The following is a 24048-nucleotide window of genomic DNA, read 5'->3' as shown; positions in this document are numbered from 1 at the left end:
TTACCTCTGCCAACTTTCTGACTCCCAGAGCAGCCCCACTAGGTGGCCTGGGCTCCATAGAGGTCAGAGGAATGGGTGAACAGCTCAGTTTTCCTTTGCTGCCCTGCCGCGGTATCAGCTGATGGTTTTCTGGCTTGCCTCCCAGATGCGTTTGTGAAGAATAGTAGCAGCGTACCCGGTAAAGCACACGGGCCACTAAAATTTTCCCGATAGAGGGAGCTGTCGTCAGGGTATACTTGCCGTTCTCTGGTTCACGACTCTCACGCTCTTGCCCTCTCATCCTTCTTTGGGCACTGCCTTCCAATTCAGGGACAAGAGCTAGAGGAGAGAGACAGATTTATCAAAGCCTATGGCTACCTGAAGGTGACCTTTGACCCCGTCCTTCGAGATGCTCTCCTGCCCCCCGCCAGACCCAGTCCCTCCTTTCCCTACATAAACCAGACCTGGAGAGGACACCTGCCAATTGTTCTTTCTTATCCCGGGCACAAGTCTCATCTCTCTTCCTCCGTGGGTGAATCTCGTGGGTAAAGAGGAGACTGTTCCCAGGCTCCACAGTCTCTGTCCTAGCTGCTCCTGGCCTTAGGTCAGTGATCACCCCCTGCCCCTGGGTCCCAGGCCAGTCAGCAGGGGACTCAGGACAGGAGGGTGGGAGGGGGCGGCTGCGCCAGCTGCAGGTGCCTTTTCGAGCATATGTGCCACACCTTCCTCTTCACCCCCCCCCCCCCCCCGCTGCTGCTTGCTTCCCACCCCCTGCAGGCCAATTAATCTCTCCAGGACAGAAGCCATTGTCTCTGTGTGTGGGCTGGGGATGCACAAACACCTCCCTCCTCCCAGGACACACACATACTTCCCTGTCACGGTCCCTTGTCCCCCTGTCACCTCCTAGGCCTTGCTTGCACACTGACCCACCTTTGCCTTTGGGGCTTCAGCAAGGAAACGCACCCACTAAATAGCTTGCCATTTCCTTGGCACAGACCGTGCTCCACAGAACACAGTTCAACATATTGTCCAAGCCAGGTACTGCAATGGGGAAAAGGAGGGTGCGTTGTGATGTCTCCCCCTCTGCCTCTGAGGTCTGCAAGAGGGGAAGATGCGCAAGTGGAGGGACCGTATTCACGCGGGGCTATCCTGTAGATGAAGGGTGTGGGGACAGGGAGCACGGGGCACGGAGGAGACCCAGCCCTGGCTGGGTGTGCAGGGGGAAGGAAAGAGAGGACATGACATTTGAGCTGAGCTGCTTCATGGGATGAGCTGGAGTTTATACTTCCCGGGAGGCGTCTCCCTAACCCGGGCCAGGACTGGCGGTGTGGGGCAACGCCACAGACCCTACTTCCTCCGTAATCACTTTGACAGTGAACAAGAGCTGCAGCTCAACCATCTCTTCGGCAGGTATAGCGGGTGAGGACTGGAGGATGGAGGACAGGGAAACCCACGCAGAACACGGGGTAACAGTCTGAGGTCGGGTCTGCTCTGGTCCCCAGGGGGGATTTACCCGTGAGAGGGTAAGCTGGTCATGGGAAGGGCTCCAAGACCCCAAACCAGCAGCAGAAGGGAAGACCCAGGAAATCAGAAGAGAGACTCCCCCTGTGCCCCCGCCGTGGGGCCAGGTGCCTCCCACACCTGGCTCATCTGATTCTCTCCACCAGCTGCGGCTGTTCTACTTTCCCAGACAGGCAGCTGAGGCCCAGAGAGGGTGAGGGCCTGGCAGGAGGTCAAGTGACTAATCCTGTGCTCATTCAGTAGACAGAAAACTGAGGCTCACGGAGGCAGGCTGACTTGCCCAAGACCTCTCAGGACTGGCAGTGAGCAGTTTGACTTTGAACCCAAATCGATCTGTCCTCAAAGCCTCGGCTCTGTCCATGACTTGATTCAGGACCCTCGAGATACGGCAGCTCCAGAGCCTCCACCAGAGAGTTATTTTTCTGGATGCATTCAATTTCAAACACTCCCACTCAGGCGAAGATAGTAAAGCAAATGACTCGCATTCATGTGACCCTGTACGACATATAAAGTCTTTTCATGTCCCTTATCTTTAGTCCTAACAACAACCCTGTGGAGTAAATAGGGCAGGGTGACCCTTCCAGAGACAAGGAGGCTGATTTTTGGAGAGATTGTATGACTGAAGTCACGAACTTCATCAGTGCCAGGCAGGACAACAGCCCAGAGCTTCTACGCTCCTGGAGAGACCTATCCCCACCGTCTTTCCCTCACCTGCCTGTGTGGACAGATGGACAAATCCTGACCCACATAGGTGGGGCACTACTCTCTACACCAAGCCTTCAGCAAGGACCAACGCAGAGGGTGGCGCTCAGAGACACCTCGGTGTGAGGCTAGTTCCTGGGCACCTCCTTGCACACCTCTGACGGTGAACGTTTCAGTCCGTCCGTCCGTCAGCCACCCTCGAGGAAGGGCCCACAGGGGCGCCTTCCGCATAGGCTGTGCTCCGCGGCCCGGCACCCTGGAGCCTCCGTTTGCAGTCTGGTCTGCTCGAGAGGGTTTTCGGCCGAGCCCTGACTGCTGCCTAAGGATTCCTGGACTTCCCTGTAGCTTGGGGCCACATCGAAGGCTCTCTTGTTGTTGGGAACTTCAGACAGGCCAGGAGGAGGGGGAGGAGTCAGGGAGGGGAGCCAGGGGCCCGCGTCCTGGCCCCAGGACATGGCATGTGCAGCGCTGGTTCCTCAGGGCCAGTGAGCAGATCCCTATCAGGAGATCACAGGGCGCTAGCGAATGCCTTGCTGGGACCAGCCTGGATGGCCGAAATATACCTGATATGCGCACTCCCACCTGCGCGGGGCTCCGCGCACGGGGGTCGCTGTGTCTGCGGAGGTAGGACAGGTACGGAATAGTACCGGGTACTTTCTTTCTCTCCTAGACTTGTTATTGAAGTGGCTGCCCAGAGACCTCCTGCTCTTGCTTAGGTAGGTCCAGAATTGCCCAACAGCTACCTGGAGAACGTTCTGTTTGGCTCCAGTCCCTGCCTTGTACCCAGCTGGGGCAACACCTCCTGGCCCCCTGGCTCCTGGCCTCCCCGCCCTCCTCTCAGCTCCCACCACGCCCTGCTTAGGTATCTGCCACAGAGTCTGCCCGGCACCTCTCGCCCCAGCCTTGTTCTGCCTTGCAGCCCTGGTCCCGTCCCTGAGGCTGCCCCGTCCAGGGCCAAAGCCACATGCCTGCCGGTGCGGAGGGGAGGCCCAGAGCTGCCTCCCAGGTCTGCCTCCCAAGCCTCAGCCTCCGTCTCTGTCCTGCTCCTCGGTGCCCCCACCATCCCCCGCCCCGTGCGCCCTGCCTTCAGTCAGCAAGTGCCCCAACTCTGAGATCAAGCCTGCCACTTGCTCTGTTTTTATCACAGAGGAGGCAGGGCGTCTGGGTGACTGCTTGCTGCCAAATAAATAGGATTTGAAAGAGTTCTCTTATCACCACCCTGTTGTCTTTTCAAGGACTTGGTTGGCGTGGGGAGAAGGAAAGAAGCAGCACAGGCGGGGACACTCACTGATAAAACGCCGCCCTGATGGAACTGCTGCCGGACGAAGCGGGGGCACGTGCTTTTGGAGAAGGGTTTCTCTTTCAATGTTTTTAGAGCCATGATCTGACTTGGTGTAATGACTAGATCCTGCTTCCTGAGCCAGAGCCCTGTTTACTCTGGGCTTAGTGGCCCTGCATGCCCTGAGCCCAGAGTCCCGCTGCCCGGCGGCGTGGAATGGCGCGGAGCGGGGAAGGACTGCAGGGGCTCCCCGGCGCTGGCGCTGGCTGTCCAGAGCTCGGGGAACGCCCGCAGCAGCAGAGGCCGTTCCCCTCTCCTGGCCCCGGATGACTGGGGTCCCAGGGCCCCGCTATTTTAAGGCCAGAGGGCGATCAGAAGGCTCGCGCCCACCTGTGCCGCCTGCCCATGTTCTCTCTCCTCTCCGCTTGGTGGAAGTTTGTCCCTGAGATTCAGCGACAAAGACAGATTTCACCCGAGAGACAAGAGCCCTTCCTGCCGTGAGGTGCTTCGGAGCACCAGCCTTTCCGCAGGTGGAAGGTGAAGGCTGCGGTGGGGGTGGGGCTCCCTGTTGAAAGAGCCAGGGAAACTTAAGCACTTAAGGGTCCTTAGTTTTGCAGGCCGGGACACTAAAACGTAAATGACTGGGCCAAGGGCACACAGTAATTTCTTGTCGAACTAGGGTTCCTGAGGACACATTGCTGCCTCTCTGCTTTGCCTCTTCCAGAAGCCAGCCTCTCCGTTCTCTCCCCATACTTGGAAGGCGCTTTGGCGTCTATGCACCTTTCAGTGGCTTCATTCCTGGGTGGCTTCTTTGGCGCCTGACCTAAAGGAGCCTGGGATCAGGTAAGAGGAGTGAAAGGGACGGACGCGAGGGGCCAGCAGAGCAGAGGGGTCCAGCTTGGGAACGGAAAAGGCCTCGGGGTCTGCAAGGGAGAGAGAAAGACAGAAGGGAGGGGAAAAGGCTCAGGAAGGTGGCCGTGGGCTTTGACACCCTCCTGCACACTGCGCTGTCTCCCGAGGGCCCATCTGGGACTATGAGCCATGGCCCCAGCCCGCAGAGACCTGAGAGAGAGTTAGGGTCAGGTCAGGGCTCGGTGCGGCTCCCTCCCACCCTCAGCCCCTTCGCAGTCTGTCCCCTCCTGAACAAGGCAGGGGTGGGGGTTGTTTGGAAACAAGATGCTTGAAATCACTGAGGAGGTGAGGGAGGGCCTGCAAACCCAGGGAGACCTCGGCTGGATCAGATCATCTGCCCTGCAAAGGTGGGGCAGGAGGGGAGGGTGCTCCCTGACATTCTACACCCCCCACATCCGATACCCACGTGCCCTTCTGTGCCCTGGGGCACTGTCTGCAAGGGATGAGGGTCCAGAAGGACGGCTGCCTGTGAATTTTAAAATCTACAGACTCTTAGGGCAATGCCAGAACACAGATACACATGCACACATACATCCCTGCTCTAAAAGGTTGCTGCGACTCACTGATCCATGTCACATAAAACATGCCATGCATGAACGTATGTTAAACAACGAGCACATGCGCACCCAAGAGGGTGGGAACCGGCTGCAGGGTGCCCTCCGTCCTGCCCTCTCCCTGTGCCCTGTTTCCAGCTCAGCTCCTCAGCCACCTTCCTCTTGGCTTCCCGCAGATCCTGTCACAAAGCACCGAGTGTCTGAAGCTGTGGGGTGAGCACTTCGGTGGGCTCAGGGATGACCGTGCAGCAAATGAGGGCAAAGGCATGGAGCTTCAATTACCACCTGGGATGAGAAGAGGGACAAAGGTCACATTTGGGGGAGAAGAACAAGACGGTTGTGCAACAACTTAGGTCTCCTGGCCCTTGGCCGCGGAAGTGCCTGTGTGTACACAAGGGACGCCGGGTGACTCGCAGCCCTTCAGCATCACAGGGTGTTTGAGTTGAGAAGGGCCGTGGCAGGTTTCTAGCACTGACTGCCACCCAGGCGGCCACAGGTCCAGGGGCAACTCTCAGACGTGTGAGCAGCCACCTCCCTGCTGGAGCCCCTAGGCAGTGCGGTGACGGGTGTGTATGCACACGTGTGTGCACGAACACTCACTGCCGCCCGGACACCCACCCCTGAGCAGGCTCTGTGGGCTGGCACACAGCATGTGAACCCAGTGACCGGAACAAACTCCACGCGGAGTGCATGGTGGCGGGGACCTCGCTGCCCCTAGATGGCCCCATCATCACAGGCCCATGGCCTGCCAGGCCGGCCCTGCTCGTGACAACAGAGCGAAGGGACACCCTCCAAGAGGGCACAGGGAGCGGGGCTGCGGCGGCGCAGAAAGCTGGGCAAGGAAGTGAAGAGGCAGAGAGGAGAGACCACGCAGAGCCCCGGACACACACCCCTCAACGTCCCACACCACAAGCACACACAGCATCCATCACACACCGCGGCCCCCAGACACACCGCATCACATGCCGAACACCCCCTCCCACATGCTACATCACACACCACAACCACACACAGCAGCATCACACACAGCATGTCCCACATACACCCCACATCACGCAACACAATCACACACATCAGCCACACAGCAAACATCACACACCATGCACGCCATTGCACCCCCCGACAACCACACATATACACACAACACACATACAAACACACACATGACAACCACACATACAAATACACAACACATGCACGCTGACTCCACATGTGCTGCACAAAGCCCACGATCGAGGGAACAGACACAATTGCAGAGACAGAGGCAGTGAGAGAGGTAAGACGGGGAAACATAGGAAGACATAGAACAAACCGAAAGAAGGGCAAAACCAGAAAAAAAAACGTGTGCGCTTTGTGCCCTAAACCAGTGGTTCTCAGTGGAGAGTGATTTTGCCGCCAGAGGACACCAGGCAATGTCTACAGACATTCCTGATTGTCACACCTGAGCCGAGGGGACGCTCCTGTGACCCAGGGAATGGCAGCTAAACACCCCGCAATGCCCAGGCAGCCGCCACACTCCAGTCCCTTGTTCCCAGGTGTCTGCAGTGCCCAGGCTGGGAAACGGAGCCCCAAACGCAGGACTCAGCACCACGCAGGAACCCGGCCCCAGTCCCCACCGTCCCCGGTCCCGCACATGCTGACACACGCATGCATGCACACGGCACCTCCCTGACCCCTTCAGCCCCTGCCTCTGTGGCCCTCAGGGGAGGCCAGCTGCATGCTGGCTGGCCCTGCCCCCGGGCCCCTCCATTGAGTCCTGAAGACTTAGCTTTTGCTTAGAGTTCAAGCTCAGCCCGCGGCGGGGGGCACCTGTGTGAGAGCCAGTCACTATTCACACTCGAGTCCTTCCTTCCCCGTGGGCCCTGAGCTCTTCATTCCCCCAAGGGTGGCCCAGGGACAGACCGCCATGAGGTCAAGGGTATGCTGGACAACAGCCACCCCAAGCCATAGGCTCATCCTCAGAGATAGGGCCATTGAGAGGGGCAATGACTTGCCCAAGTTCTCAAAGTCTTCTTAAATTTGGAGCCTGGGAAAGGGAACTTGGAGAGGGTATGATGGCAAATCTCCCTGGAGGCGGCTAGCCGCTGCGGCCGCCCCGCCCTCCCAGTCTCCCTGACCGCCACTCCCCCCATCCCATGCACCTACAGCCTCCTGTATTTGACATTGGAGCCTGGGACTGTGGGTCGCAGAAGCCACTGAGTCCTCCCCTGCTGCAGGGTGCTGCCGCTGGCCTCCGAGGGGGCCAGGGAGCCCTGCCATACTCCTCAGGAGACGGGGAGCTCCCGCACAGCTCCCGTCCCCTCGGAGCCAGCGAGGTGGCTTTAAGAGGTGAGCGGCCCCCCGTAGTCACCCACATGGTCGCCCACCTTTTCCCACTGTCCAAGCGCAGAATGTTGGGTCCAAGAGGTGAGGGGACGCTGTTGGCAGAAGCTAGTATCTGGCGAAGGCCCTTTGCTGGCCCTTTGCTCCCAGCCCTCTATACCCCTTTTCAGTCTGTTCTCAATGCCCCACTTGACCTGGTGACCCACACAAAGGGGCACGAGGTGGCGGAAAGAAAGGGAAGTCTGAAGCGACTGCTTCCTCCAGTTGCTTTCCTCCTCCACGTGCAAATATGTCACCGCCTTCTGCTCTCCCCAGCAAGCACAGCACTGGGGTCTTTGGCTGGAGCCCAGCCAGGCAGAGAAGGTGGGTGGGTCAGCAGGCAGACAAACACAGGCTTAATGGGCACAAAGGTCCTCGGTTCAAGGTTTGGGTTCTAGCGTCTCCCCACCCCCACCCCACCCTGAACCCACTGACCCCTGGGTGGGTGGGGAAGGCAGCTAATTGAACCGTGCTGTTTGTTCAGGGCTCTCAGGCCTGGCCTCGGGCCAACAGCAGGAGCCGAAGACTGGCTTCCCTTTAGATTTGAGACTGACCCTCCTCCACCTGCCCACGGAGACACGCCACCCTACACCTAAGCGCTCTCTCCTCGCTGCATCCTCCAGCCTTCTGAATCAGGGACACGCGGGACATAAACAGGCTCTGAAGCCAGTGACCCCTACACACCGGGGCTTGGATACCAGGTCCCAGGCCATTGGGTCTGCATCTTGCCTTGGGCCTTCCCATAAGCCAGGGCCTGTGTTCCTTCCCAAAGTAGGGCTTCAACTAACTGATCTTCAGGATGGCTCTCAACTTGCGCTTGGCAGAGTTCTGCGTTGTGGGGCCAGGACGGCTCTGCCGTCCTTCGTCACTGGGGCTCCGGGTCCCTTCCCCTTGCTGGAACTCGGCCTGCCGGCTGGGATGAGGGACTGTGGCAGGGCAGGGGGAGAGGGCAGAGGGAGGGTGGCTTCGGCATCAGCCCTGGGGACTGGGGCTGGATCTGGCCTCTGCCACTGAAGGGCAGAATGGCCCTGGATCATTTACTTTTCTTTTTGAGCTTTGTTTTTTCTCTCTTTGGTAACAGGCAGGTAACAATACCTGCCTCACAGGTGTGACGTAAGCCTACCTGGGACCACTTAGTTAAGGAGCGAGCAGGTGAATAAACTAGAGGTTGCCAGAGAAAGTGTTTATAATACTTGGGCCTATGTATACTAAAAACATTCTTTGTTGCTTATCTGAAATTCAAGTTGAACTGGGCATCCTGTATTTTATTAGGCACCCTACTACATGTATGTTGTGTTGGGGGGCGGGGTCTCTAGAGGCCCCGGGGGGTGGGGACCGCAAACTCTGTCCAGGGCCCAGGTCCTGCCATGGCTCAGCTCTGTTTTGTGTCTTAGCCCATGAGCTCAGAATGAGTTTTCCATCTTTAAAGGGCTGTCAAAAAAAGAGGAGGAGGAGGGGAGGGGATGGGGGAGGGGGAGGAGGAGAAAAGAAAATGAATGTGTCAGAGACTGTTTGCCTGGGCTTGCAAAGCCTAAATATTTGCCTTTACTACCTTGGCCCTTTACAGAAAAGTTTGCTGACCGACAGTTGGTCAGGGAACTAAGGATTTTTGATACTTTTGCACCGACTCCAGGCCAGGTGAGCGAATACACTGGAAGAGTCAGAAAAGCTAAGCCTCCGGCAGGGAAAGCACAACAGAGGGTGAGGGGCCGGCTGAAGGAAAGGCTCTGCGAGAAAGGTGGGCTCCTGCACTCGCTAAAGGCCTGCCTGACCCCTCCCTCCACCCTCGCCTGCCTGGAGTCTCCCAACCTAGCCTGACCCCTCGGGGCCCTTCAATAAAAGGTCAGCAGGTGTCCCAAAGTCCAAGGGAGGTCTCTCTAGTCTCTTTGAAGGCCTTCCCTCCCCGGACTGACTGGCCTGGGGGCAGGGAGAGAGCCCAGGGTGAAGGAGTTTACGCAAGGCCCCAGGTGGCAGGCAGGTCTGCTAGCCTGTCTCTTTAAATCTCAGGTAATTTGGGAGGAGGGAGGGAGTTTGTCTGCACGGATCCCAGGAGCTCCTGCCAGAGGAGCCCGATGAGGGAGCCTCAGCTCTGCCAGGTGTAACAAACTCGGAGCCTCCTGCAGCCTGGCTGAGGCGTCTCCCCGAGACTCCTGTGGGGGCCGGAGGGAAGGAGATGGGGCCTCTGCAGGGCGAGGGCAGGCTGGCCCTCGGGGAGTCGGATGCGGCCCCAAGGCTGAGTCCAGTCGGGGTCTGGTCTCCGCCTCAGCCCCACAAGGAGCCTGCCCTACACGACATGGGGTTGCCGCTGCCCAAGAAGACGGGGCCCATTCTCTGCCTGTGGAGAAAGTTCTGTAGGTGGTTCCAGAGACAGGAGTCCTGGGCCCAGAGCCGAGATGAGCAGAACCTGCTGCAGCAGAAGAGGTAAGCCTCACCTGCTGCCGCCAGCGCCCCCCAGGCGTGCCCCTCTCCCCTCCCCTGCCCTGCGCCCCCTTTCCCCCTCCGCCCTCTCTGTCTTTGTCCGGCACCTCCGCCTGGACAAACTGTGCTCCCAGCCTCACTCCTCGGGAGCATTTTTGTCTCAGGAGTCTCGGCCTGTGGGGCCCTGGGGCTCCGGGCGGACGTGGAGGGCTGGTGTGGACATGGTGCTCGCGGGCGTTAAGATCCAAGCCAGCGCTGCGGCTTCTTGTGGGTGCAGTTGACCCTGGAACAATGGGTTTCGGCTGCGAGGGCCCATTGAACAGCACTTGTCAACTGAAGTGAGCGGGTCCATTGAAAAAATTCGCTCATAAGTGGGTCCGGTATTTCCAACCCATGTTGTTCAAGGGTCGCCTGTATTTTCCAAACAGCCAGACAACTAGATGGGTGTTGGAAGGAGGGTGGCATCAATGAATGTCCACCAGAGAGGTGGGTCAGAGCAATGCCCTGTATCCTTACTCCCTGCCCTTCAAATAACCTCTCCGACAGAAACACACACACACACACACAGGCAGGTGGGAATGAATGAATGAATGAATGAATGAAGCAGGGAGGATCTTCAGGTAACCCCAAAAGAAGGCAAAATGTGATCATGTCATCATAGTTATTATCATTCCTGTGCATCAGTTGCATCAGCTGTTGATGGGAGGGTATGAAGATGGGCTGAGCCGGGACCCAGCCTGGGATTCATTACTCTCTGTTGGGGACGAAGGACGCGGAAAACTGACCAGAACACACTTAGGACCAGTGCTTGCCCACTCTCTCCCCCAGGTTGGGGAATCTGAGAGGCTCGTGAGTTTGAGCCCTAAAGAAATCTTACGTGTTGCTTCCAGCCCCTGAAAATTTCCCGAAACTCATCTGATGCTCCTCCCAATCCCTCATCCCCGGCAGCTTAGTGTTGGGAGCCAGGAGAAGGGGACGTGGCGGAAGGTTGAAGCCCCCCCAGTATGTGATCTCCTTCCAAGCTCTCTGTGGGTCGCCCCACCCAGGCGGTGGCACACCTGAAGGAAGTCCTCCTGTTGGGGTTCCCCTGGGGCCCCTAAGAAGGCAGATAATATGTCTATTCATAGAGGAAAGCTTAAAGTTTGGGGGGGTTTTTGTCTGAGGATCTTTCTCCGCCAGCCAATGGAGGGGCTTGTCCGAGCCTGACCAGGAGGGAGGAGGCTAAGAGGCCCCCTGAAGGTCCTGTCGTTTTCCTGCTTTTGCTCAAGGATTCAAGGATGGGCCCCAGTTTTTTTCCGTTTGGGCTTCCTGTCTCGCACCAGCCACCCACCTCTGCCCCCCAGGCCTGGGAGAGTGGGGGCTGAGCACATGTTTGGCTGGTGACGTTCTGAGGCAACAGAATGCTGCTGTTGTTGCCACCTCAGCCACCATGGGTCCCACTCCGCCCCGTCCCACTCTTAGGACCCCAGGGCTGGGGCGTCAGACTCAGGGCGCAGAAAGGCCTGGGGTTTTGGAAGGGGTGACGGAAGCTCCCTGTGTGCCCAAAGGAGGCGCAGACAGAGTGAAGGACCAGAGCCTGGCTGCGCGTGGGCGGCTTCCACAGGCCTTTCCTGCCCTGGTTCTTCTTAAGACCATCGGTGAGCCTCCTCCTGGGCCTTCAGCTGGGAAGGCCTGATGCCACCACGTGGAGGGATCCCCTCCAGTGGCCGGTCTCCCTGCCTGACTCCACAGCTCCTTGTCCCTCCCCTTCCGCACACCGGGAGCCGGGAGTATTGACTGTCTGCTGGGTGGACCCTGAAATACGCAGGCAGGGGAGAGGACTAGGCTACGCAGCCACCAGGTAGTTAGAAAATACAAGACAACCGCGGACACGAGGACAGCAGAGTCAGGTCAAGGGGGTGTGCGGATGGAAGAAAGTAGCCAACAACGTGACCGGCACCAGTCTTATCTCACAATCCCCCTTCTAACAGTGGAAGGGAGGGTCTTAACCCTCCTCATGAAAGAGGCAGGCCCACAGAGAGCAAGTGGGGTGTGGGGCGTGTAGGGATTTTGTGCCAAGGGCTCAGCGTGGGATTCGGGGTGGGGTTGGGGGGACTCCAGAGAGGGGAGCATGGTCCAGTGAGAAGGGAGGACTTTCTGGTCTCTCCAGGCTGATGGAAAACCCAGCGCTCTTCTCGCGGGGAGGCTTGTCTTGGGTCTCAGTCACACGACCGGCTCTGGGTAAACGCCCATGGTTGCCATCCCAGCTTAACTCTCCCCTTGCTCCTGTTGCAACTCTCCCCGGGCCTGGAGTTGTCTTCCTTCCTGATGTTCAGTGCACTAAACACTTATCGGGCAGGAGGTGCATGGCTATGTTTGCAGAACAGGAGCAAGACACTGTCCCGGCGCAGGGGGGCTCAGGTTCTTGTGGGCAAAATACACCAGGATGCATCTGCTTGGCGATGCTTGGTGAGTACCCTAAGAAGGGGGTGAACAGCATCATGGGAGCACAGAGGAGGGCACTGCGGTGTCTGATTTTGGCCGGGGGTGGGGTGTGCTGGGCAGCTTCCAGAGCTGGCCCCTTGCTGGCACCGTCCCCCTCCCCGCGGTCTGCAGGAGGGCAATGAGCACTGAGCGTTCTCCGCTGGCGAGGCAGACACCCGTAACTACATGTGAATGGATGCGAACGTGGAAAGCCAGCCCTGGGACTTTCCAGTGTTCTCAGGACTCCCTGCCTCAGTAACTCCGTACACATGCGTCTTTGCGGGCACACGGGCCTACCTACACACAGGACAGAGTTGCGGCCCGACCCCAAGTCTGGAAATAGCCACTTTTCTGGAAGCTTTGAATCTCATCCCACTGCCAAGAACTTGACCTGGAGGGAGGTGGCCTGCAAGCGGTCAGTGGGTGCCTCCTCCCCATACATGACTGTGGTTTCCTTCATCTGTGGTCACTGCTCCAGGCTGGGCTCCTCCCTCCAGGAAGAGTCATAAAACTTGAAGAACCACATAATTGAGTGGTGCGTGCCTGAGGCTAGGTTCTTGGCGAAACGTTCTGCTTTTAACTCTGTGTGATCTTCCAGTGGGGATTTGGCTATTCTGCCTCAGTTTCCTTTTCTGAAAAATGAGGTCATTTTTCAGCCTGTGTGGCAGGGCTGTGAGGCACAAAAGGGATAACAAGCTAGATGCTGCTTTGGAAGCTGAAAAGCACGTGTAAGGCGGAATTAGTGCGATGAACAAACCTCACAATGTAGAAAGGCACCCACCGCGATGGCGGGAGCTGAGGGGGCTTGTGAACTTCCTCCTGTCAGAGCCGGATTCATTCTGGCACTGTACTCTGAGCCACTGTATTGTCTGTGCCCTCCCCTTCCCAAAGGACACCCTCCCCCAAGAGGGTGCTGTGGCTCAGCCAGCGGAACCCATGCAGACACGTGCAGTTCCTTGTGCCTCTTCTAACCCCATTTCGAATCCTGGTTACACTGAGAATGGGGACAGAACACTGACAAATGGGGCACTCGTCCCAGCTCTGCCTTCGACGTGTTAGGACAAGCCACCTCAGACTCCAAGCTTCTTTCTCCACCTGTTGCACAAACAGATTAGGCTACTTTTCTAGGGACTTCCCTACTCTAAGATCCTGATTTGAATTCTCCCGCAGGTGTTCTTACCCCTGACTTGTTTCCCCGCAACCATACACAACTCTTTACTTGTGCACACACACAGGCATGCACACATCCTCAGGAATGGAGGGTGAGAGCAAGGGGTGGTGGGAACTGGGAGAAGGGAAGTGAGAGATTCTCATTTGGTGGGGAGAGGTGGCAGGGGAGGTCCGTGATTTGTTTACAAATAATGTGCTGGGTTTCCTGCCAGGGGTTGTATAGTAGGACTTGCAGCAGTATAATGTGGAACTAGATCGTTTGATTTGACAAATAATTGTCCAGCAAAAGAAAACATTCTCAATCCTGCAAACACCTTTCATATTGCTATAATTTCAGATTTGTTCCATAATTTCTTGATGCTCCCTCATCAGTGGGTGCTTAAAAGGCTTAACCTTTTTGTTCAATGGTGTGTGAGTAAGCATGTGTGTACACAGCATTTCACGTCCTTCTTTTATAAAAAACAGATTATGCATAATTATACCTCCAAGTTGGGGCTTCTCTACCTCGGCACTATTGGCATGTTGGGCAGGAAAAACCTTCGTTACAGGAAGCTGCCTGTACAAGAGGCTTGACAGCAGCCTCTCCTCTGCACACCAGAAGCTAGCAGCAGCTGTCCGCTAGTTGTAACAACCAAAAATGTCTCCTGCCGTTGCCCGATTCCGTGGGGAGGGGGCCGGGGATCACCCCTGTTTGAGGACCATTGCTCCAAACCACTGTTTGCAACTAGGGGATTCTGGGAGCAATAGAAAGTATTCTGCTACATAAAATTTTCCCCTGGAAAGGAGAGAATATGGTCTAATCATTCAAATGAGAAGCTCGCTCTTCAGTGTCTCTCCCCCACCCCAACCCCATCCCCCACTCCCGTCCTGCCCTTGGGAGGTATCTGGCAGCCTTCTGGTGGCCAGTGCAGAGTTTGCTCCACATCTGAACTTCTGCGCTGGGTTGCATCAAAGAAACTACTGGTGCCCCAGGCACAAGGATCTTTGGATGGGTCTGCTCTTGCACCTTTTTTATGGGGACCAAGGACAGTCAGGCGTTTCGGGGATCCTCCTTACTGCCAAGAATGTGAGTGAGAGAGGGCTTTCTCTACTGTCCCCTTGTGGCCCTGTGGTGCTATTGCAAGTAATGGCTCTCCCTGATCCCCTCAGAACATCTACATGCTGCCCCGCTTTTTGCTGGGTTCTGGGATTTGCCAACCAGAGGAGGCCAGCTCTCTACCAACCCTGTTGGGTTGGGTTCTAAGCCAGTTCTTTAACCAGAGTGTGGTCTGACTGTGCTTGCCAGATAAAATACAGAACATGGAGTCAAATTTGAAGTTTAGAGAAAAAATATGGTGTCAGTCTCAGAGGAGGGACCTCCCAAATAAGGAACTATCTTCTGGAGGGTCGGCCCCTCGTAGCAAAGGCTTCCCCTGCTAGGTGAGTGTTCTGGGAACCCATCTGTATCAGCGTACCAGCTGGCAGTGTTGTGAGAAGCTGCATTTGGCTCGAGTGAACGTTTTTTGAAGACTCAACGCTTTTGCCCATTTCATGATGGGTGATTTATGAGCTCACCTGCCCACACTGCACTGAGTGTTCAGTGGTTTTTGACTTGCCTGCCCCGCCCGATGTCGCCCTGAGCAACTTTTTTTGTTTCCCCAGTGTGGAAGAGGTGAAACAAAAAAACAGCAGGAGCGCTAAAAGGCATTAAAATTGACAAGCTCAAAAACCTTTTTGAGCAGTGGGAAAAAAGCCTCAATAGGTGTATTGCATCAAAGGGGGAGTACTTTGAAGGTGACTGACATTTAAATATTTAAGAATAAATATACAATTTTTTTATAAATAAATTCTGTTTTGGGGGAGATCCCCCCTCATAAGTATGTCACAAATATTGCATAGGACAGACTTACACTAAAACATTATTTGTTGTATATCTAAAATTTAAATGGAACTGAGCATCCCATGTTTTTATTGGGTAGACCTGGCGAGCCTGCGTCACACAGCAGCTCCCTGACCTTCCCGGGCCCAGCAGGGCTGTCAGCAGAGACGAGGACAGGAGCACACAGAGAATGTTTGTGGGGGACGTCACTGGCTTCAAAGATGTGGAGGGACCAAAAGGGATATATATCTTCGGGCCTGCCACCGACTAACTTGCCCACTCATACCCGAGGAGGCAGGGAGCTACAGCAAAGCTGGAACTTGGGTAGTGAGCACCCTGGGATCCATCCCTAGCTTTGCAATTACCCGTTCATGCATTTAGGCAGAGCTGGGCACGAAACTAGAAGGCAATCAGAGGAGGGCAGGGAAAGAATACAGAGAAGAGAAAGTGGCTGGTTGCTGCCTTCAAGCTCCCTAGTAGAGAGGAAGAGACAGGTACTAGTCACAGCACACACGCCCAGGGGATGTAGGGCCGGGGGAGAGTGCGAACCTTCCAGGGGAGGGGGAGGCCATGTGTCCGTGTCTGTAGCGCTGACTCTACTATATCTACTGCGGAGGGGATTGGCCAAGCTGTTGGGAAGGTGGTGGTGCTGCTGGTGCTGGTGGTGCTGCTGGTGCTGGGGAAGGGTGTACGGCAAACTTGTTTTGCAGCTGTTTGCATACCAAGCATACTATTTTTTACTTAGATTATATGTTTGCTTAAGGTTGGCTTGGGGGTGGCCAATAAAGGTAATAAGGAGAGACAGTAAGGCCACAACGTGTTGTGGCCTTGCTCCTTACGCATTCTGCAGAGAGGAGGGAGGGCTCCCACATGCTGGGCACATATCCCAGGAACTCAGAGGAGACAATGATCGGGGTGGGGGGCACGTATCAGGTGCGAGGAGGGTTGGGGCAGTGGCACAGGATGGTGTGCTCTGGGGCGGCCAGGCTGGCGTGCTGGGTGGGCCACGTGATGTGAAGAAGAGCAGGGAAGGGCGATTTTTTGCCCAAAGACTGGAAAGGACCCCTGGGTTCCGTCTCCTTGGGCATTTAACGACCCATTGGCCTTTTGGAAGCTGTGATTGCATTCGGCATTCAAAAGACTCTATTGGGGGCATCGAGAAGGTGGACTGGGGGAAAACTGGGTGCAGGAGACCAGTTTGGCTAATCTGGGGCTGGAGAACGAGGGCGTAAGTCAGCGAGGGGCAGTCGGAACGAGGAGGAGGGGGTTGACCGGAGAGAGAATGAGATGAAGGAGAATTTGCAGGGCCAGGGGCTGCCAGTGTGCAGGAGGGGGGCGGAAGCCAGGATTGTGGGGGGACGTGTCTCGAGCTCTCCCTCCTCTCCCAAGTGCCCCCCTCGCCCACCCCCAGTGCTGGAGTGGGTTTCCTGCCACCACCAGTCCTTAGCATGTGAGGGCCTGTCTGGGTCTCTTTGTTTGTCACATAACTGGCCATCTCTGGATAAATAGGGTCATTTCATTCACTCCCATAGAATGACCCCATGGCTCTGGGCTGAAAGAGAGAATTGAATGAAAGGGGTCCCATGCGTCTTTGCTGATGTCAGTTTTTCTCTTAAAAAAAGTTTCAAAGTTCATTGGAGGAATAAAACCCAAGAGGGGGTTTGTTTGGAGGGTCAGAAGAGAAGACGATTTTTGCTTACAACAAGGGAGAAACAAATAGGGAGTAGAAGAGAGTATACCCTGACTTAGGGGCCAGGGAAACAAAAACTATGTGCTATTCCTGTTGGATTAAGCCCTAGAGATGCTGGTAGAGGGAGGGAAGCACCAGGATCAAAGGGCCGTGCCCAGAAGGCCCAGGAGGAAGAGCACCAAGCAGTGGGAGAAAATCTGCTAAGCTCTCCGTGGTGACGTCCTTCACAAACAAGAGGGAGGAATGCCTGGCAGTCCTTGTCCTTCAAAACAAGGTTTATCACGGAAGGTAATCTGAGGACACTTAGTGAACCTGACTCAGGGTTGCTGGGAAGTCAACAGGCCAGGAGGTGAACGGGTGCCTCAGTAAAGCCTCTCCCCTCCATACCTAACACGCACAGATAACACATTCACACGCATTCTGCCGCACGCACCCAGGAGCAGGAAACCAGTCACTGAGGTTTCAGTTAACTCACTGGTCAGGACAAAAGAGATCAACCAATTCTTTGCAACTCAATGGCCTCACTTCCCTGCACCAGGGACCTTGGGGTTCATTGTCACTGAGCAACGTGTTTGTATCCAAGGCAGCAAAGCCATCATCCCTCGCTCCACCGCTGGGCATGCTCACGGGGGCCACCTTTCTGATCCCATTCCCTTGTAGGATCTTGGGGTGTCCTCTCCTTCTAGCTGCCAAAGAGAATGATGTCCAGGCTCTCAACAAGCTGCTCAAGTATCAGGCCTGCGAGGTGCACCAAAGAGGTAAGGAAGGAGCTGAGCCCTGGATGCTGCTCTCCTCTTGGGTCAGCCCCAAGCGCTGTGGGCCCTGAAACCACACTTGTGCCCATTCCCTGCCCAGAGAAGCCCCATGCCTCTGCTTTCTGTCCAGGAGCCGTCGGGGAGACAGCGCTGCACGTGGCAGCCCTCTACGACAACCTGGAGGCGGCCACGGTGCTGATGGAGGCTGCCCCGGACCTGGTCTCCGAGCCCATGACCTCTGAGCTGTACGAGGGTGAGGAGCTGGGGCGGGGGGTGGGGGAGGGAAGCAGAGTCCTGTTGGGCATTTCAAGCCAAGCTCTGTGGTGGATAAGTCGGGGAAACCAAAGAGGGAATCTGAGCCCCGCTGCTCTCTACTCGTTTCTCCCTGGTCATCCTTACTGCACCTCATTAGAGCACAACCTGCCGAAATGGAGAAGCCCGGAGAATGGGAAGAAGTGGGTGGCAGGCGGATCCCCTGGGGAACCGGTATGGCCTAGGACTCCCTGTCCCCACCTGCCAGGCTGCTCAGGTGTAGGATCATGTGTGGATATGGGATATGGGATATGGGGCCCCCCTGCATAATCCTGGGCACAGACCCCATGACTGAGGGCTCCCTCTGAACCAGGTCAGACTGCACTGCACGTGGCCATCCTGAACCAGAACGTGAACTTGGTGAGGGCCCTGCTCGCCCACGGGGCCAGCGTCTCCGCCAGAGCTACAGGTGCAGCTTTCCGCCACAGCCCGCACAACCACATCTACTTCGGTGAGAGCCAGGGCCAGGGCTGGGGGCAGGGAGGCGAGTGGTGGGCAAGAGCCAGGGAAGGGTGGGCTGAGGAGGGCCCCGTGCCTGGGGAGGCTGGGCTGGGGGGCCGTGGGGAGGGGGGGCCTTAGAGGGCTTAGGGCCAGAGCCAGGTCCCCCAGGGCCCCCGCACCATCCCTGCCTCGGGTTCTGCCGACAAGCGTCCCCAAGCCCAGCCCTGAGATGTGGGGAGAATTCACCCCCGAGCCTGCACTCACGCCCCGGAGGCCTGTGTGTCCCCAGGGGAGCACCCTCTGTCCTTCGCCGCCTGCATGGGCAGCGAGGAGATCGTGCGTCTGCTCATCGAACATGGAGCGAACATCCGGGCCCAGGACTCCCTGGGTAAGCACGGGGAGCAGGGAGCGAAGGGGAGCGGAGGGGCCGGGACAACCGTCACGCCCACCCCGGGGCGGGCGCGGGGACCATCAGGGACGTGGGTCCAGTGGCCACGTGACACCCGTGTCCTCCCCCAGGAAACACAGTGTTGCACATCCTCGTCTTCCAGCCCAACAAGACCTTTGCCTGCCAGATGTACAACCTGCTGCTGTCCTACGATGGGCGCGGAGGCCACCTGCAGTCCCTGGACCTCGTGCCCAATCACCAGGGCCTCACCCCCTTCAAGCTGGCGGGAGTGGAGGGCAACACTGTGGTGAGGAGCACGCCCTAAGCCCACGGTGTCCTCCTAAGGACCCCTGTCCTGCGCTTTTAGCCCTTTGGGGAAATAGATGTAGGCACGCATCCCTGATGCCTAGGTCCCATTTTCAGGTTGGAGTGTTTTTTTCCAGGCCCTGTTTGCCTTGTCCCCTGGTCCCTTCCTTGCCCACTTTCTCTTCCCTGAGGTCCTGGGGGCTCATAGAGCCTAGATCCCACCCTGAGATGATAATGCCCACACCTACTTCCAGTCCACAGAGTGGCAGCGCTCCAGACTCTCACCTCATCCCCAGCTTTAGAGGGAGGTGGGGAGGGGCGTCAGAGAGCAACCTAGGGGGTCAGCATGCACATGGGCTCTCTTGCCCCAAAGTGGGTGGGGGTCACTGAATGAAGAGCAGCCGCCCCTTTCTGTGATGCTGTCCTCCTGGATCTGCCCAGCACCTCCACTCAGCGACCCTCCCCTTTGCCTGCCTCTCCCGACTCATTCCCCCACCTCCCTTAGATGTTCCAGCACCTGATGCAGAAGTGGAAGCACAGCCAGGGGACATTTGGGTTGACGAGCTACACCCTCTATGACCTCACGGAGATCGATTCCTCCGGAGATGAGCCATCGCTGCTGGAACTTATTGTCACCACCAAGAAGCGGGAGGTACGGGGGGTCTTTGGGTCAGAGCACCGCAGGGAAGGGGTGCCAGCGTCTCTGAGCCACTTGCTCTGTTGTCTTCCTGCTGCAGGCTCGCCAGATCCTGGACCAAACGCCGGTGAAGGAGCTGGTGAGCCTCAAGTGGAAGAGGTACGGGCGGCCCTACTTCTGCCTGCTGGGCGCCTTGTACGTGCTCTACATCATCTGCTTCACCATGTGCTGTGTCTACCGCCCCCTGAAGCCCAGGACTGATAACCGCACCCATCCCAGGGACAACACCCTCCTGCAGCAGAAGCTACTTCAGGTGACACCTGGGAGCAGCAGGGCCTGCCGCAGGATCCACTCTCTGCCCGGCCTCTGACTTGTATCACCTTCCTGTCCTACAACCCACATTTCTCCCCTCGCCCAGGTCTCAAACACATACGCACAACCTCCAAATACACACACACAGAAACACACGCGCACTCCAAGAGCAGAGTTTGAGAGAGCCAAACCCACCAGGTTCAAAAGAACCCAACAAGGGACACTGATCGCCGGCCAGGCGCAGGCAGGGCGGGCGCACGAGACCCCGCGTGCTCTGACCACGCTTCTCCCCTCAGGAGGCCTACGTGACCCACCAGGATGCCATCCGACTGGTGGGGGAACTGGTGACTGTCATTGGAGCTGTGATCATCCTGATCGTAGAGGTGCGGTGTGGCCTGGGTCTCGGGTGCGGCTGCCTGCCCGGAGGATCCAGCCCAAGCCCCAGCCTAGAGGTGCTTTTGTGTCTCCGCAGATTCCAGACATCTTCAGGGTGGGGTTCACGCGCTTCTTCGGACATACCATCCTCGGGGGGCCGTTCCATGTCCTCATGTGAGTCTCCTTCCTCTCACTCCCTTCCCTTCCACCATGAGTTTCGCCCGCTGGGTTCCTGACCCCCGGAGAACCCCTGGAGAGCCTGAACCCCAGAGGTCCCTCTCAAGTGATGTGTGTGACCCTGTGTACTGCGCTTGCAAACACTGAATCTGAGCGTGTGGATACTGCCTCAGTCACACTCTTGCGCTCGGGTCCCCAGGATAATCCCAGACCCCTCTCATCACCCCCTGCACCCTGCTCTCCCCCAGCATCACCTACGCCTGCATGGTGCTGGTCACCATGGTGATGAGGCTCACCAACACCAGTGGGGAGGTGGTGCCCATGTCCTTCGCCCTGGTGCTGGGCTGGTGCAACGTCATGTACTTCGCCCGAGGATTCCAGATGCTGGGCCCCTTCACCATCATGATCCAGAAGGTCTGTGCCCCCATCCCCCGCTGCCCCAGCTTCCTAGAGAAAGGGCCCAGAGAAGGGACCGCAAACATTCCCGTTAAGAGCCACATAATAGATGATGTCTCAGGCTTTGTGAGTCACACAGTCTTGGTTGCATGTTCTTTTCCTCCTCCGTCTCTTTTTTTCCCAAATCTTTAAAAATGTAGAAACTATTCTTAGTTCAAGGGCCATACGGAAATAGACCAAACAGCTCTGGCCGGCAGCCAGAGTTTGCCAAACCTGTCCAAGAGGGTGGAGCTCTGAGGGTTCCCAGCTCTGCTTGAGGCTGGGGCGGGCAGTGTCCGGAGCCTCCGCCTGATCCTCCCCCTCCCCTCTCTAGATGATTTTTGGTGACTTGATGCGATTCTGCTGGCTGATGGCTGTGGTCATCCTGGGCTTTACCTCAGGTAACCCCCCTGTTCAGGATGGGGGCCACGGGAGGGAGAGGTTGCAGGAGCCTAGTGAACACAGAAGGGCTTGGATAAACTCGGGGAAAGATGGGAGGGGGCAGAGGTAAAAGGGGTCATGGTGTCTGAGGATGGGACGTCCTTCGGAAGTGAGGGACAACTGGGAGTGTGGGGGAGAGGTGGCCCTTGGGATCAGAAGGATGAGCCATGTGGAAAATAAGGCAACCTAAGAGCCTAACGTATGGGATAATGAAGGGCTGGGATGGTGCTATGGAGATGGGGAAAAGGGGCAGTGAAGAGCTGGCTGGGGTTCGGTCACGCCCTGGTCCCCCTCACCATGGTAACTCTCACCCCTTGGGTGGAGCAGCCTTCTATATCATCTTCCAGACAGAGAACCCCGACGAGCTGGGCCACTTCTACAATTACCCCATGGCACTGTTCAGCACCTTTGAGATGTTCCTCACCATCATCGATGGCCCTGCCAACTACGACGTGGACCTGCCCTTCATGTACAGCATCACCTACGCTGCCTTCGCCATCATCGCCACCCTGCTCATGCTCAACCTCCTCATCGCCATGATGGGCGACACTCACTGGCGGGTGGCTCATGAGCGGGATGAGCTCTGGAGAGCCCAGGTGAGCCCCTTGGTGGCTGGGAGGGCTAGTGCAAGTCCTTTCCTTGAAAGACTGTGCCAAATTCAGAAGCAGGGTATTTTGACCCTGCCTATGTTTGGACCATGATTGCACAGTACACAGAATAATGCAAAGTGTACAGTAGAATTGGGTTGACAATACCACCACGCTGTGCTGGAATAGCTGAAAAAGATTCCTCACAGTTGGCTCAAAAGTTAAAACCTGTCTTTTCTAGAATAATCAACATGAATTAAGAGTAAAGCTAACAGTGGCTAAAATGGCATTTTGTAAACTTTGCTACTGAATACAAACTGGAGTATTCCCATCTTCTTGGCAATATTCCAGTCTTCAAAATTTGACCAAGAAGAACAGGACATGTTAAAAATAATGCCACAAAAACTCCCTGATAGTAGCAGAAACTATCTTCAGTCAGAACATCATGGTGGGAACAAGAGACCATTAAACAAATCAAATCATCACTTAAAAATACATGTAGAAAGTAATTTATCTGAACAAAAATAATTTCTGCAAAATAAAAAATGGAAATCCTGAAAATTGGATGGCATTTAACTGTGTTGTATAGAAAATGGAGTTTTAAAAAAAAAAACCCAAAGAGTAAACTGGCTCAATGGGATTTGCTGAGGAAAATATAATTTCCAGACAAATGTGCTGATACTAGATGTCTCAGTAGGATGTTTGCATTTATAAATGGCCTGTGTGCCTATAGGGCTGGAATGTCCCGTAGCCCTGAAGACCTGTCTGTTTGCTTTGCTCACCTTCCCATTGTCCTTGGAGCAAGTCACCCAACCTCCTGCAGAACCAGCCTGGAGTCTGCAGGGTGCCAGGTCACTGGGCAGGGGACCCGAGGGCTCACGTCCCACCGACTCCCCCACAGAAGAGGCCCACAGAGCTGACACCGTCCTCCCCAGCTCAGGGGTGCCATTTGTCCCCTCTGGGAAACCAGAGTCCCCGACTTCCCTAGCTGGTGCCTAGCCATCCTCCCTCTGCCCAGCACCCTCCCTTCTCTATGCTTCAGCTCTGTCTATACTCAGCCTCTTCCAACTTCCCCTTCCGTCCCCACGCGCAGGTTGTGGCCACCACGGTGATGCTGGAGCGGAAGCTGCCTCGCTGCCTGTGGCCCCGCTCTGGGATCTTTGGGGGAGATTACGGGCTGGGGGACCGCTGGTTCCTGCGGTGAGTGAGAGCAAGGGGCTGGGCGTTCCTCTGACCTCAGGGGGTGGGCCTGTGCCCTCCCTGGTCCCTAGCCCCGAGGGCCTGGCTGCTGAGGGGCTGGAACCCCCTGCCACACCAGCAGCCGTCTGCAGAGGAGACAAGCAGCTCCAGCCCTTCGCCTGCAGACACTTCTCAAGTCCTCTGTCCTCCCCAGGGTGGAAGATAGGCAGGACCTCAACCAGCAGCGAGCCCGCCGCTATGCACGGGCCTTCCACAACCGGGGCTCCTATGACTTGGACAAGGACTCAGAGAAACTGCAGCCGCGCCGACCCTCTGGCCCCAACCTGTCCCATCCCACCCCCTCAGTGTCGCGAAGCACCTCCCGGGGCAGCACCAACTGGGAGAAACTTCGGCAAGGGGCCCTGAAGACAGAATTGAAGGGTGTGGTCAACCGGGGTCTGGAAGAGGAGAGCTGGGAATATCAGATCTGAGCGTGTGTCCTGGCTCTGGTTCCCAGGAGTTGCTCTTACATTCCTGGGAATGTTACAAAACCCAAACCAAAACTACCGAGCCATTTAAGCCCCCAAGTCAAGGGGGAAAGGAGTAGAATAGCTGGGAGTAGCCATGCCCAGGTCTCTTCGCTCAGCTCTGGAGCAAACGGAAAGCCACGAGGTGGCTGGCACCCCCTCTTCGGCTTCAGTGGAGTCCGCTGCACTGTCAGAGCAACGCACTTTAAAGGCAGGCTTGCCCCCTTGGCACCCAGCCTCCACCCTGGGGTCAGAGCGGGAGGCACCAC

At 56.7% G+C, this 24048-nt stretch overlaps 1 protein-coding gene across 1 annotated transcript; it reads left to right on the top strand.

Moving 5' to 3' along the window:
• Positions 1-9481: 9481 nt before the first annotated feature.
• On the top strand, positions 9482-23743 carry TRPV6 (transient receptor potential cation channel subfamily V member 6). Its single transcript, XM_054564637.1, has 15 exons — positions 9482-9729; positions 17568-17665; positions 17793-17915; positions 18288-18425; positions 18705-18803; positions 18935-19110; positions 19615-19761; positions 19847-20059; positions 20355-20441; positions 20531-20607; positions 20859-21024; positions 21380-21446; positions 21814-22082; positions 23167-23273; positions 23467-23743. The coding sequence occupies exons 1-15, from the start codon at positions 9482-9484 to the stop codon at positions 23741-23743; spliced, it is 2292 nt and encodes a 763-aa protein (XP_054420612.1).
• The last annotated feature ends 305 nt before the right edge of the window (positions 23744-24048 follow it).

Source organism: Pteronotus mesoamericanus, unplaced genomic scaffold, assembly GCF_021234165.1.
Source record: "Pteronotus mesoamericanus isolate MK-2021 breed Mesoamerican mustached bat unplaced genomic scaffold, CSHL_Meso_final scaffold_85, whole genome shotgun sequence".
Taxonomy (NCBI): domain Eukaryota; kingdom Metazoa; phylum Chordata; class Mammalia; order Chiroptera; family Mormoopidae; genus Pteronotus; species Pteronotus mesoamericanus.
The sequence above is the reverse complement of the archived record's forward strand: the minus strand, read 5'-3'. Positions and strand labels throughout refer to the sequence as shown.

Coding starts and splice junctions, on each gene's coding strand:
- TRPV6 (XM_054564637.1), top strand. CDS start 9,482: ATGGGGCCTCTGCAGGGCGAGGGCAGGCTGGCCCTCGGGGAGTCGGAT. Junction 9,730..17,567: donor AACCTGCTGCAGCAGAAGAG/GTAAGCCTCACC, acceptor ATTCCCTTGTAG/GATCTTGGGGTGTCCTCTCC. Junction 22,083..23,166: donor ATGAGCTCTGGAGAGCCCAG/GTGAGCCCCTTG, acceptor CCCCACGCGCAG/GTTGTGGCCACCACGGTGAT.